At 44.7% G+C, this 11,782-nt stretch overlaps 2 protein-coding genes and 1 long non-coding RNA gene across 4 annotated transcripts; 2 read left to right on the top strand and 1 right to left on the bottom strand.

Annotated features, from left to right (window-relative positions):
• The first annotated feature begins 931 nt into the window (after window positions 1-931).
• LOC120649925 lies at window positions 932-3,264 on the top strand. The gene is made up of 2 exons (XM_039926853.1): window positions 932-1,343; window positions 2,908-3,264. The coding sequence occupies exons 1-2, from the start codon at window positions 1,116-1,118 to the stop codon at window positions 2,989-2,991; spliced, it is 312 nt and encodes a 103-aa protein (XP_039782787.1). The 5' UTR covers window positions 932-1,115; the 3' UTR covers window positions 2,992-3,264.
• A 616-nt stretch (window positions 3,265-3,880) lies between these two features.
• On the top strand, window positions 3,881-6,074 carry LOC120649924 (mitochondrial import inner membrane translocase subunit TIM17-2-like). Of its 2 annotated transcripts, none has more exons than XM_039926851.1 (2): window positions 3,881-4,580; window positions 5,697-6,074. In XM_039926851.1, the coding sequence occupies exons 1-2, from the start codon at window positions 4,070-4,072 to the stop codon at window positions 5,807-5,809; spliced, it is 624 nt and encodes a 207-aa protein (XP_039782785.1). In that variant the 5' UTR covers window positions 3,881-4,069; the 3' UTR covers window positions 5,810-6,074. The 2 variants fall into 2 exon arrangements, with proteins under 2 accessions (XP_039782785.1, XP_039782786.1); XM_039926852.1 differs by having other exon boundaries at window positions 3,892-4,583; window positions 5,703-6,067.
• A 562-nt stretch (window positions 6,075-6,636) lies between these two features.
• On the bottom strand, window positions 6,637-11,120 carry LOC120649923. The gene is made up of 2 exons (XR_005665422.1): window positions 10,786-11,120; window positions 6,637-7,069 (listed from the first exon to the last, which is right to left on the bottom strand). It is a non-coding gene; the product is annotated as an uncharacterized LOC120649923 (long non-coding RNA).
• Window positions 11,121-11,782: the final 662 nt, after the last annotated feature.

The raw sequence follows: 11,782 nt of genomic DNA, 5'->3' as shown, positions 1-11,782 counted from the left end.
TACGGCTCAGTCCTCGTCTATGCTTCTACTTGGCAGCCAAGTTTTCGGTTGGCCAGTGGAGCTTTTCTTTGATGCATGCCCACCTCGATCAGACGCTCCACGAAACGCCCAGAGCCAGCTGTATAATGGCCGTGTTTGGATCGGTCTTAAAGAATTCTAGAAACAGTGCATATATGCTTTCCGAGAGAAGAATCTCGTATGCATGGAGTATTAAATGAAGTCTATTTGCGAAACATCTTTAGGAATGGGTGTAATTTTTCGCGACGAATCTAATTATGGTAATTAATCGATGATTGGTTACAGTGATACTATAGTAACCATCCTCTAATCACACAGTCAAAGACCTCATTAGATACTTCAGGATTTCTAGCGCAGAGATTCTGGAGATGATTTTGTAAACTAACTTTATTTGAAACCGTAATTAATGGTTAAAATTATAAAATTTCTAGCCCAGACTTTCCCAATCCAAACCAAACGGGGCGAATCTGAGCAGCGTTGCCTGGCACTGGCTTCTGCTCCTCTACGGGCTGCGTGATCTCCATTCGGACAGTGGGCCCCATTAGTCAGTGTCCGTAACAGTATCCACGTGGCGTTCAAATCCTCTGGACGCTTTCGATCCCAAGAACTGCCCGGAGCCCAACTCTGCCACGCACGTACGAAGCGTCTCCGCTGTCAGGAAAACGACAGTGCATGCAGAATCTTCTCGGCCCCACTCCCGCCCCTGCATCTGCAAATTCTTGCCCAAGAAATGGAAGGAAATGAAATGCCGGGGCCCGGAGCGTGAACTCAGACCCACAGTTCAGTGTCTTGTGTAGAACGCGCATGGCGCAAGAACGGAAAACCGGAGCTTTTGTGACCCACATGTCAGAGAGACCACGTCGCCTCTCCCCCCTGCAGTTTTGCCCCTGCCCAGCGCTCATCTTCCTTTGCAAGGAAACGGCCCGGGGCCTGGCCTCTCCGCCTACAAAGCTGACGCCCCGGCACCATTGCCAAGGACAACAAAAGCTTCCCATCCTCTATTCCTCTTGGCCCGTTTCCTCCATCCACCACCAGCCTCTCCATCTCCTCTTCTCGGGGTCTCCGTCCTAGTGCCTTCGCTTGGTGTTGGGGTCGCGATGGAGAAGGCGGCCTGCGTGAGGAAGGAGGCGGTGGCGGCGCCGGAGGAGGCGCCGCCGACCCTGATGGCGCCGGAGAAGGAGCCCGAGAAGTGCTACAAGAAGACGGTGGGGGAGGAGGCGACGTTCCTGGAGAGCGCCAAGGACTACTTCAACCAGTTCAAGGCGATGCCCGCGCAGAAGCACTGGATCTGCCTCAAGAACTACTTCTCCCAGAAGTGCAGCTCGGTAATGTCGCTGCCCCGTCTCCTCCGTTTGGCGATGCGCGCGCGCGATTGTTCCTGCATGGCGAGTTCTTCTGGTTCGTATGATAGTGTACTACTTGCTTCTTCTGCTTTCCTGGTTGCCAGAAAATGGCTGTGCGCGTTTGTAGTTGATTAGCCCTGTAGGCGCTTGATTAATCGTGTGACCAGGAATCGCGTGTTGGTGGTGATGCTATGCTAGTCTCTGTACTTTGGGCTGTTTTTTCTGCGCGAATGGGGTTATTCGTTCGCTGGATTGGAATCCATCGCTAGTGACCAACATATGGCAACAATTAGTAATGTTGTTTTCCGTAAGTGATTAGGAAATTGTGTGCTCATGAGTCACGAGTTCCAGATTTTTTTTTTGGACCGCGATGGTATTTTCCCCGATTTTCTCTTAATCGTGAACGGATAATGGGGGATGGGCGTTTAGCATGTCTTCTGGTGTTCAAATCCTTCTTCATACATGGTGATGGTATTCTGCTGGAATCCATCTCAGGCAGTAATGCAGCGAATTTTAAGATTATTTTCGGCACGTGGTCAAAAATTGTTGGACGGTGATGGTAGACAGCTGGTAGAGGTTTTACCGTTTTCTCTTGAGCTTGACCGGATCATTGGGTGGATTTAGTATGTGTGGGAGTTCAGAGTTCAAATCAGTACTGTGTGCATGCATTTTGCAAGCCTGCGTGTTTATGTTCCTGTTATGCTATTGGAATCCATCTAGGGCACTAGTGTAGGATCAATTCAGTGAGATTGATTTCTCGTAGTTTTTCACTAGTGTGGAAGCATGTGAATTCTGGAGATAATTCTTGGCTGCTAATGCTAATTTCTTGGTTATTTGTGATCATCTATGGGCTCGTTCATGCCAGATTTCCCCCCCCCCCCCTACGTGCTTAGACTGCGAGAACAAGTGCTAGAGGAAGGTTGCCTCTGGTCCAACACTCCAACCATGGATGCTTTTGCTCCTCGTTGTATAATTGCATCATTTCAGCAACTCATTTCTTTTGTTTGTGAATAAAATTGGTCAGAGGGTACTGATGCCACTGCAGTAATCTGAGTTTGCGCTATATTCTTTCAGACTCTTCACTTGGATTTCGGTAGCTAATTTGTTAGTGCTTATCATGCATTTTGAACAGATAGTATTAAATGAAATGAGAGCCTACGAAATTGCAAAGAAGAAACAATGCATTCATCGATAGTTTCATTTCTTGTTTGTTGATGTGGCTCTCTAACAACGAAATGAAACCTTCCATTGGAATTGGTCTTATACTGATTCCTTATTATGTGCATTTAAGGTCTTTCAGAATTGTGGCTTGGATTTCAGCTGCTAATTTGTCCAGTTTATGATGCATTTCCAACTGATATCGGTTGCATTTATGCTGATTCCTGAATATGATGTGCTTTTGAGGCCTTTCAGACATGTGGCTTGGATTTCAGTACCTAATTTGTTCTGTTTATGATGCGTTTCTAAATTCTAATACCTATCGCATCTTTGCTTGTTCCTGGTTATGATGTGATTCGGGGCTAATTTCTTGCTGCTCCTGTCGCAGGTGTTCGGCAAGCAGAAGGTCGAGCCCGTGGTCAAGGATGAGACTCAGGAGGGGGCCAAGCCGGCAGCAGTTGAGTCTCGCTGAAGGGGCCGGTCGTCTTTTTTGGGGAAACAGCCAATGTAATAAATGATCTTGGGCATGTTCTACGGTGGCGAAAACTTGGGACTTTTTTGGTCTCGTCAGAAACTAGTATCGTATTATATCTTGCTAGCTGTTCGAAGTAGTGGTGTGAGCATCATCGATCCAGTAACTCGTCATGAATACAATGTGTTTCTGCATCTTCTTAGAATGTGAACCTTAATCTGCCTGAAATGGAATGGTTAATGAGGCCATTTGAGATGGTTTGCCATTGTTGCTTTCGTTTATGTTGAAGTCTGCTTTTGTCTTTGCATTGAGCTGTTATGATCTTTAGATTCAATATTTCCATTGGTGAGTATGACCTGTTATGATTGTTGTTGCAGTATGAGTAGTACTCGCTCTGTGATCTTGTTCTGGAAGTAAACTCTAGCAGGTTTGTGAAAAAAAATGCAATTCTGACACTTTGGATTGTAGGAATCTTAAGCACCGTTTGGATCAGGTTGCAGATTTTGAAAACCTATATTTGGCCTTGTTTGTTTTACATGCTAGACCATGATTGTTTCTTGTAAGAAAATTCAATTCATGTGAACGTTCAAGGTTGGGATTCTCCTTTATCTAAAAATGCAGTCTGCAACATTAGCAGGACACCTCTGCCAGCCATCCGGAGTATTGCCGTGCAGGGTGCAGCGCCACCAGGCTAGCACACGGGTGAACGGGGTGGTGTGTCGTCGACTCATGGGTACCGTGCGCGGTGCGCCCGTCCCGATGATCATCATCATGGACGCACACGCACGGAGCGAGCAGCCGCTAAATAGGCTGAATACGTCGGCCCATTAGCATAATACGTTGGCCCAACACAACTCTGCTTCTAGTGGAGCCTTCTGGCCCTTTCCTTCGTTGGTCTCGATCTTTCTTTCCCACGCTCCAAGAAAGAAAACCAGAGGCGCCCCCTTCCGAATTCCCCTTCCTCCTCTTCTTCGGTTCTCAAATCCCTAGCCAATCCCTCTCGATCCGTGACACACACGAAGCCGCAAATCACAGCCTGATTCCGACCGATCCGTAGCAGATCAGCTCGTCGACGCCAATGTATTACGGCGAGATCCCGGACCACCGCCATCGCCTCATCCACTCCGTTGGCGATGGCTTCATACTTGGTGGAGCGTACGGCTGCGTCGTCCCCTTCATCAGGGGCTTCCGCGGCTCGCCCAGCGGCGCCCGACTGGCCGCCGGAGCCCAGGAAGTTCTCAGGAACGCTCCTCGCCACGCCGGCTGGATGGCCGCCTTCTCGGCCGTGCTGTTCTCCGTGGACACGGCCATGTCGCTCGCGCGACGGAGGGAGGACCCCTTGAACCCCATCGCCGGCGGCGCCGTCGCCTTGGCCTTACTCCGTATGCACCGAGGCGCCCGCGCTGCAGCGCTGTCCGCTCCCGTCGGCGCCGCGGCCGTCGCGGTGCTCTTGGGCGTCGATTGGTACATGTCCGAGTTGCTAAGCCGCCTCATGTCTCGCACTGATACCCTGGCGTATCTCAATCCCCGACCGGGGGCTGCATGGGTTTTCCCAGACGAACCATCGAAACAACTGGAAGAGAAAAAAAAAGGTACGTCTTCGGTTCGAGTTTGCCCGTGCCCCTAGATCATATATATTCACTTTTGCTTTATTGGATTGCAATATTATTATGTCCGTAGGAAGGATAGTTGTAAGGTGGATGAAGGCTAGTTAAATATTTATCTTTGTGCTTTCTAATGGACCCCTACTGTTGATTTATTCCAATGTTTTATGGCATCATGAAGCAAGTCTTGTTGAGCTCTTGCTTATTTGGTTCAAATGATTGTAATGGCACTCTTTTGGAATTTATTTACCAGTAGAAGGGGATGTGCCATTGGCATGTTTTGGCTCATAAAAGCGAGTTGCTGAGTTTATTAGTTCGTAAATACTGGGTTACCGAGGGAACTTAAGAGGCTATTTCTACATTTGAAAATGTGATGGGCTCAATAGGACGGTCTGGTGGTAGGTAAGAGCAGATAGAACATATGCAATTAGAAGCTTGTGCAATACCTTGTGGAAAGAGGAGAAGATCAACACTGGGAAATGTCGATTTGTCTAGGTTTCTTGCAGCATAGTTACTGGGGCTGATGGGTTGCAAGGTTTGAAGCCTTTACTTTGTAGATTGGTTATCATCGTTCCTTTTGTTGTTTTGTGATGGATTTGACTTTGTTTAGATGTGCTTATTTTGGCTCATATGGAGATCTTTGGTGTAGTTTTTGCTTGTCCCTAAGCACTTCTAATTATTTCATACGAAATAGAAAGTCACAAATGCTGTAGATGCATTGTCCATGGATTTCAAAAAATTCTGGTGTTGAAGTTTAAACATCCGTAGTTCTCTAGTAGCTGTTTACCTGTGTTTGGCCCCCTTGAAGGATGAGGGTGGAGTTGATTTGAGAAACGCTCTGGTGCTTTAGGTTATTGTATGATCTGGTCGTGTCTCATCATTTGATGGGCACTGGTGATGAAGTTTTATTAAAATCGGAGCTGAGCTGAGTTATAGCTAGAAGCGGTGAGTGGAGGGAAAAGACAGTATGCGAAAACAGAAGCAGCGCTAGACGGTTGTGTTCTCATTTTGTTTAGGGTCTTTCATATCCGTAGTTTTTTGTCTGAATGTTTCAGTATGTCGTAAGCTGTAACCACTGCTGGTACTAATGATTGGTGGATTAAACAGCTGTGCAGAACTACTACTACAATTATGTACTCCCTCTGTCTCCAAATAAGTGTCGCTCGGAAAGCGTGTTTGTGAGCAAAACACGGACGGAGGGAGCACGACGGTGAAGTGCTTGGCCTGAACATGAAGCTTCTGCTGGATAGTAAGATGATAAAGGTCTTCGCTCGCGGCCTGGTGCCCTCGTCCTGATATTGGATTCTAGTCAAATTTGGTAGCTGTGTCGCATATCTGGATCCAGCAAACTGAGCACCTCTAAGATGAGAACGTGTTTTATGCGTATGTCTCTGTTTTATCTGGATGTAATACTCCTGCTACCCTTAAATATATGATATTTATGACAAACAATCTTCATTAGATTCGGGCAAGCTTTGACTGATTATCTGATGCTCCCACGCGTTTCTTTTCATAGCTGTTTTTCAGTTTGTGCCTGAATGTTCTTTTCCACCTGTATAAATTCTTTGCTGGACGCTGGTACAAAGGTTACACCGTGTAGCGAGCATGCGGTGACGAGATACATGGCTAATGGAAGCCACATTTCCTGGTGTTTGCACATCACTGCGTGCTCTGCATACTGAGCTGAATGACATGTTACATGTTCTGCGAATTGGCAAGCCTCATCCTCACCTGATCGATAACAATATATTTCTGATGCCAGTTATAAGATGATCGAACAGTTCTTGGGACTGAGCTTTGTCTCCTGAAGTGAAGAATAGCCTAAGAACATATCGCTACTATGATCTCAGTCATATCAAACATTAGCACATACGGAGTATAAGATAGGCCATGACCGCGGAGGATTATTAATGCTCTCTATGCACAGCACAACATTGAGCCAGGAAGCAGCAGAAGCTATGACGAACCAATGTTTGGTAGATACCTGATGAATATGTGCCAAGCACTGATTGTTTGATAGAAATAGCTGTTGTGATATTTGTTTTTAGAACTGACAGGCGCAAAAACGCCCTGCCCCATTGGATTAACAAGGCAAACTGTTTTCAAGTTACAGCACAGTTCAAAGAACACTCCCTAACTCCTACAGCAGTATAGGGAGGGCAGAAGATTTTTGCAGCTAAGCTCACGACACCAGCAAACAGGTCTGAACAACTCAAAGAGGAAAACAAACAGAAAAGCTATGGAGCGCAACACCACAGGTCGAGCACAGCTTCACACCATGCTTCGCCATGCCGCGCCCAGCTTGAAGTTCTTCATCGGTCCATGATCGCCAAAGGGGTCCTGAGGGCTTCCTCCAAGTAGCTGCACCATTGACCCACCCCTTCTGACGACGCGCCCATGAACATCGGTTTCCATAAATTCATGCACTTCCAGCATCTTGTCAGCACCATTTTTATGTCCATCCAAACCTGCCCCTGAAAAATCATTCTATTCCTTGTTAGCCAAATCCCCCAGCATACTCCAGCAGAGATGCTGTTGATCAATCCAAATTTGGAGTTATTAAGCCATTTACTAGCTAGATCAGTGTAACAATTAATCGAGATACCAGTGAAGTTCTTAACATAAGCCCAGCAGGCTTTTGCTACCACACACTCAAAGAACAAGTGATGAATAGATTCATTTTCTCCACAGAACTGACACTGAAGCAGTTTGATAATGTTCCTCTTCAAGAGGTTGTCAGTGGTCATCAGCTTGTTGTGTGACATTAACCACAGGAAAACTTGCACCCATGGAGGGGTGTTAACTTTCCACACCGCAGGGATGAAAACTGGTTTTACTCCTCTACAATTTATCACAGAGTACAAGGACTGAGAGGAATAGATCCCATTGCTTTCATACTGCCAAACCAAGGCATCATCCTCATCTCCCAACCTAATTTCTGTGACAATCTCCACCAACTCATACCATTTTTGCAATAGCATGTCAGAGAAGTTTCTCCTAAAGGTTAGCTTTACCTCATTCCCATCCCAGACATCTGCCACTGTTACCCCAGTTTGGTTACAGATGCAAAAAAGTTCCCAGAATTGAACTGCCATGGGTGCAGTCCCAAACCAAGTGTCTTCCCAAAATCTTATTTTGGTCCCATCCCCTATACATCTATAACCGAATTTCAGGGCCTGAGCAGCCCACATCACCCCCCTCCAAAAAGGAGACATCTGTGACTGAGGTAAGGAGAAGATATTAGTTGCACCCCTCACATCCTTTTGCCTGATGATTTCTTGCCACATTTTACCATCCCCTACAATATATCTCTTTACCCAAGACCCCAACAGAGACAAATTAAAAATTTTCAAGTCAGGAATCCCCAAGCCTCCATCTTCTTTACACATATTCACTAATTTCCAATTGGCCAGATGAATCTTGCCATGCCCTTCATAATCATCCCACAGACAGTTAGCCATGTGAGAATTTATGATATCTAAAGCCCATTTAGGGAACTTAAAGAAAGACATAAGGTACACAGGTATACTAGCAAGGCAAGTTTTGATAAGCACAATTCTACCAGCAAGAGAGAGAAGTTTCCCCCTCCAACCAGCAATCCTCCTAACTATCTTGTCTATCATAGGTTGTACATCTTCTCTCCTGAGCTTCTCATAATGGAGAGGAATCCCTAGATATTTGATGGGGAAAGCCCCAACAGGGCAACCCAAAGTTTCCTGCATACATTTTTCCTCATAGTCCTCCAGGTTCATAGGGATCATCTCACTCTTATCATAGTTGATTTTCATACCTGACATGAGCTCAAAGCAGGTAAGGATATTTTTCAGATTCTTTGCTTTGTTTATGTCATTCTATAGAAATAAAATAGTATCATCAGCATACTGGAGGCTCACAACCCCATCAGGGATGAGCTCAGCTCCCAGGCCACTGATCAGACCATGACTAGTAGCTTTTGAAAGCATTTTGGTTAGCACATCCACAACTAGGTTAAACAGGATAGGGGAGAGGGGGTCTCCTTGTCTGAGCCCCTTCCCAGTTTCAAAATATTCCCCTTGTACATTATTAACCTGGACTCCAACAGAGCCATTATGCAAAATCCTTCTAATCCAACTAACCCATTTAAACCCAAATTCTCTTTTCCTCAGAGTATCCAGCAAGAAATCCCAATTAACTCTATCATAAGCTTTTTCATAATCAAGTTTGAGAACTATCCCCGAGCACCCACTCTTGTAAACACTATGAATAACTTCATGGGCTGTCACCACACTTTCTAGAATGTACCTCCCTTTAATGAAAGCAGACTGATTGTTACTAATCAGCCTGTTGGCAATCAAGTTAACTCTATTGGTTAAGACTTTTGTAAAAATCTTGTAGCTACAATTCAACAAACTGATAGGCCTAAACTTGTTCATAGTGCAAGCATCATTTTCTTTAGGAACCAGCGTAATAGCAGCAAAATTAATCCTAAAAATGTCAAGCTTATCTGAATAAAAATCATCAAACATGTTCATCAAATCTTTCTTTATCAGGTCCCAAAAGCATTGGTAAAACATAAAAGACAAACCATCTGGCCCAGGGGCCCATCAGCATAAGAATCTAGGACAGCTTTTTTAATCTCATTTTCAGTAAAAAGAGCCTCCAAAGCTAGATTTTCCTGTTCAGTCACTTTTTGCTCCTCAAGGAAAAACTCATCATTAATGTTGATATCTTCCTTTTTCTCATATCTAAAAAGATTTTTATAATAATCAGTAGCAATTCTTTGGATATCAACAGTCTCCGTAGCTACCCCTTCAGGGCCCACCATTTGATGAATCGTAGTTTTCCTTCTCCTTTGGTTAGCTACAGTTTGGAAGTACCTAGTATTTCTATCTCCCTCCTTAATATGTTTCTCCCTCGATCGCTGCCTAGCTTTTGTTCCCTCCATAGCCCAAATCTTGTTTAACCCCATCATAACCTCATCCATCCTTTCTTTTTGGGAGGTGGATAGGTTCTGCTCCTCCGAAAGCCTATCTAAAGTATCAAATTATGCTATAAGCTCAATCTTTTTCTTCCTATTTGCTGCTTCTATGTTAGCACTCCAGCCTCTAAATTTTTTCCTGAAGGCTCTAACTTTACCTTGCCAGGTATCAATATGACTATCCCCAACAGGGATGGAATCCCAGAGATCAGTGACAGCATGTTTGAACTCATCATGCTGGAGCCACCACTTTTCAAACTTAAATCTAGATTTAGGAAACAAAAACCCCTCACCAGAGTCCCAAAGGACAGGAGTATGATCACTAGGTCCCTTAGGCAGGGCCCTACAGGTAGCTAGGGGAAACTTGAGATCAAAGTCAGTGGAACAAAACACCCTGTCTAAAAGAGACATGATTAAGTTGTCCTGGTTGTTTGACCAGGTGAACTTCCTCCCCATCAGGTGGAGTTCAACCAAGTTACATTCATCTATCCAAAGGTTAAACTTGTCACACCAGTTTTGGTCTACAACCCCATTACTTTTGTCAAGAGCACTTCTGACTAAATTAAAATCCCCCCTATGATATGAGGGCCTTCACAGTTATCACAGATACTCCTAAGCTCAAGAAGGAAATCCTCCTTTTTATCATCATAGACAGGCCCATAAACAGTTGTAATCATACTACCAAAACCATCTTTTTTATTCATGACTTTACAACTAACAGAGAAAGTATTTACTGACCAATCCACTATATCAAAATTATCTGCATCCACACCCATCAAAATCCCCCCAGCAGTCCCTCTGGCTGGCAGCCATTTCTAGCAGAAATGCTTATTGCCTGCCAAAGAGCTGAGTTATGTGGCACTAAAACTCTCTGACTTTGTTTCCTGAATACCAATAAAATCTAGGTTGTGCTCTTTACAAATATCCATAATTCTAGTGTTTCTACCCTTCTTGTTAGTGCCTCTAATATTCTAAAAAACACCTCTCATTTTCCAACCTTTTTATCAGGGTGCTTGCCCTGTCTAGCTCTTTCAGGCCCCTCTCGGCCCATGAGTTGGTTTTCTACCTCCAACAGAGGGCTGCCACTCATATTTTGATCCTGCATTCTAGCTATACTCTCATCTCCAAAAATCAGGTTATCTACCTCCCCTATATTAATATCTAAAGCATTTGCTAAATAATTTTTCTGGGAATAGTTATTGCTAATAGAAATAGGAGTTTTCTTTTTCATACCTTTCCTGATGTAATTTTCCTCCAGATTCCTGATTTTCTTGATATCTCTAGCTTTTTCTTCCATGGTCCTGGTGTCTTGACTGGTCCTTAGGCTTTTCCTTTCAGCCACTACTGGCCCCCATTTTTTTTCCATTTTTCCTCTTCATGCTGTTCTTCTTGGTATTCCCCAGAGTCTCAACCCCCTCCATCTCCTCTACACCATCACAGTCACCCTTTGTGCCTTCATCTTCTTCAGAGCCAGTCTGTAGATTCCCCCCCCATCTGATCTTTCTGAGCCCTTACATTCTCCCAGCTGCAGTTGGATATTGAAGTCTTGAAACTTGGGCATAATGTCATCAGGCAACATCTCTTCATCAGCATCCCCTTTGTCATCCAGCCTTGCTTCATCTTCATGTCTTCCCTCATCCTCAGAATCCCCCTCAGTTTCTCCTGTCCAATCTTCCTCCCATATAAAAGCTCCATCTTCATCAACAACCTCCATCTCTCTCAAAATCTGAAAGATCTGTTCTTCAGTTATGTTACCATCCTGCTTGTTGATCAATGATTCAGTGTCAGCCATCTCAGCTTGCTTTTTGGAAGTCCCCTGTTGATTTTGGTTTTTTGGGTCTTGTCCTGTCTCCTTCACAGTTTTTGGGTCTTTTGCTTTATTCCCACTCTCCTGTGGGTCATCTAGCAAGTCCTCATCTTCCATTTTGTAATCATCTTTACCATCTCCTCCTCCATCCCCACCATCATCATCTGCTTTTTGCCCTTTTACCTCCTCAGAAGGGTACTCCACTATTATTGACAACCATAAACAGGTTACCCTTCATGCAAAACAACCTTTGTTTTGGTATCTTGGAGTGGTCTCTGCACTTGATCTTGATTCCTGCAACCTCATAAAAGCTCTGGAATAGGCCTTGCCAATCAACTTCTTCCAGTAAGCCATAACTTGAGGCAATTTGGTCAAACACTGGACAAACACACCATTTAGGTGGCACTCCCTTGACCTGCACCC

Source organism: Panicum virgatum, chromosome 9K, assembly GCF_016808335.1.
Source record: "Panicum virgatum strain AP13 chromosome 9K, P.virgatum_v5, whole genome shotgun sequence".
Taxonomy (NCBI): domain Eukaryota; kingdom Viridiplantae; phylum Streptophyta; class Magnoliopsida; order Poales; family Poaceae; genus Panicum; species Panicum virgatum.
The sequence above is the reverse complement of the archived record's forward strand: the minus strand, read 5'-3'. Positions and strand labels throughout refer to the sequence as shown.

Bases quoted from the DNA above. Each gene is read 5' to 3' on its own strand.
- LOC120649925 (XM_039926853.1), top strand. From the start codon at position 1,116: ATGGAGAAGGCGGCCTGCGTGAGGAAGGAGGCGGTGGCGGCGCCGGAG. The intron at 1,344-2,907 runs GTAATGTCGCTG...CTCCTGTCGCAG, and splicing joins TCTCCCAGAAGTGCAGCTCG to GTGTTCGGCAAGCAGAAGGT.
- LOC120649924 (XM_039926851.1), top strand. From the start codon at position 4,070: ATGTATTACGGCGAGATCCCGGACCACCGCCATCGCCTCATCCACTCC. The intron at 4,581-5,696 runs AAGGTACGTCTT...GATTGGTGGATT, and splicing joins ACAACTGGAAGAGAAAAAAA to AAACAGCTGTGCAGAACTAC.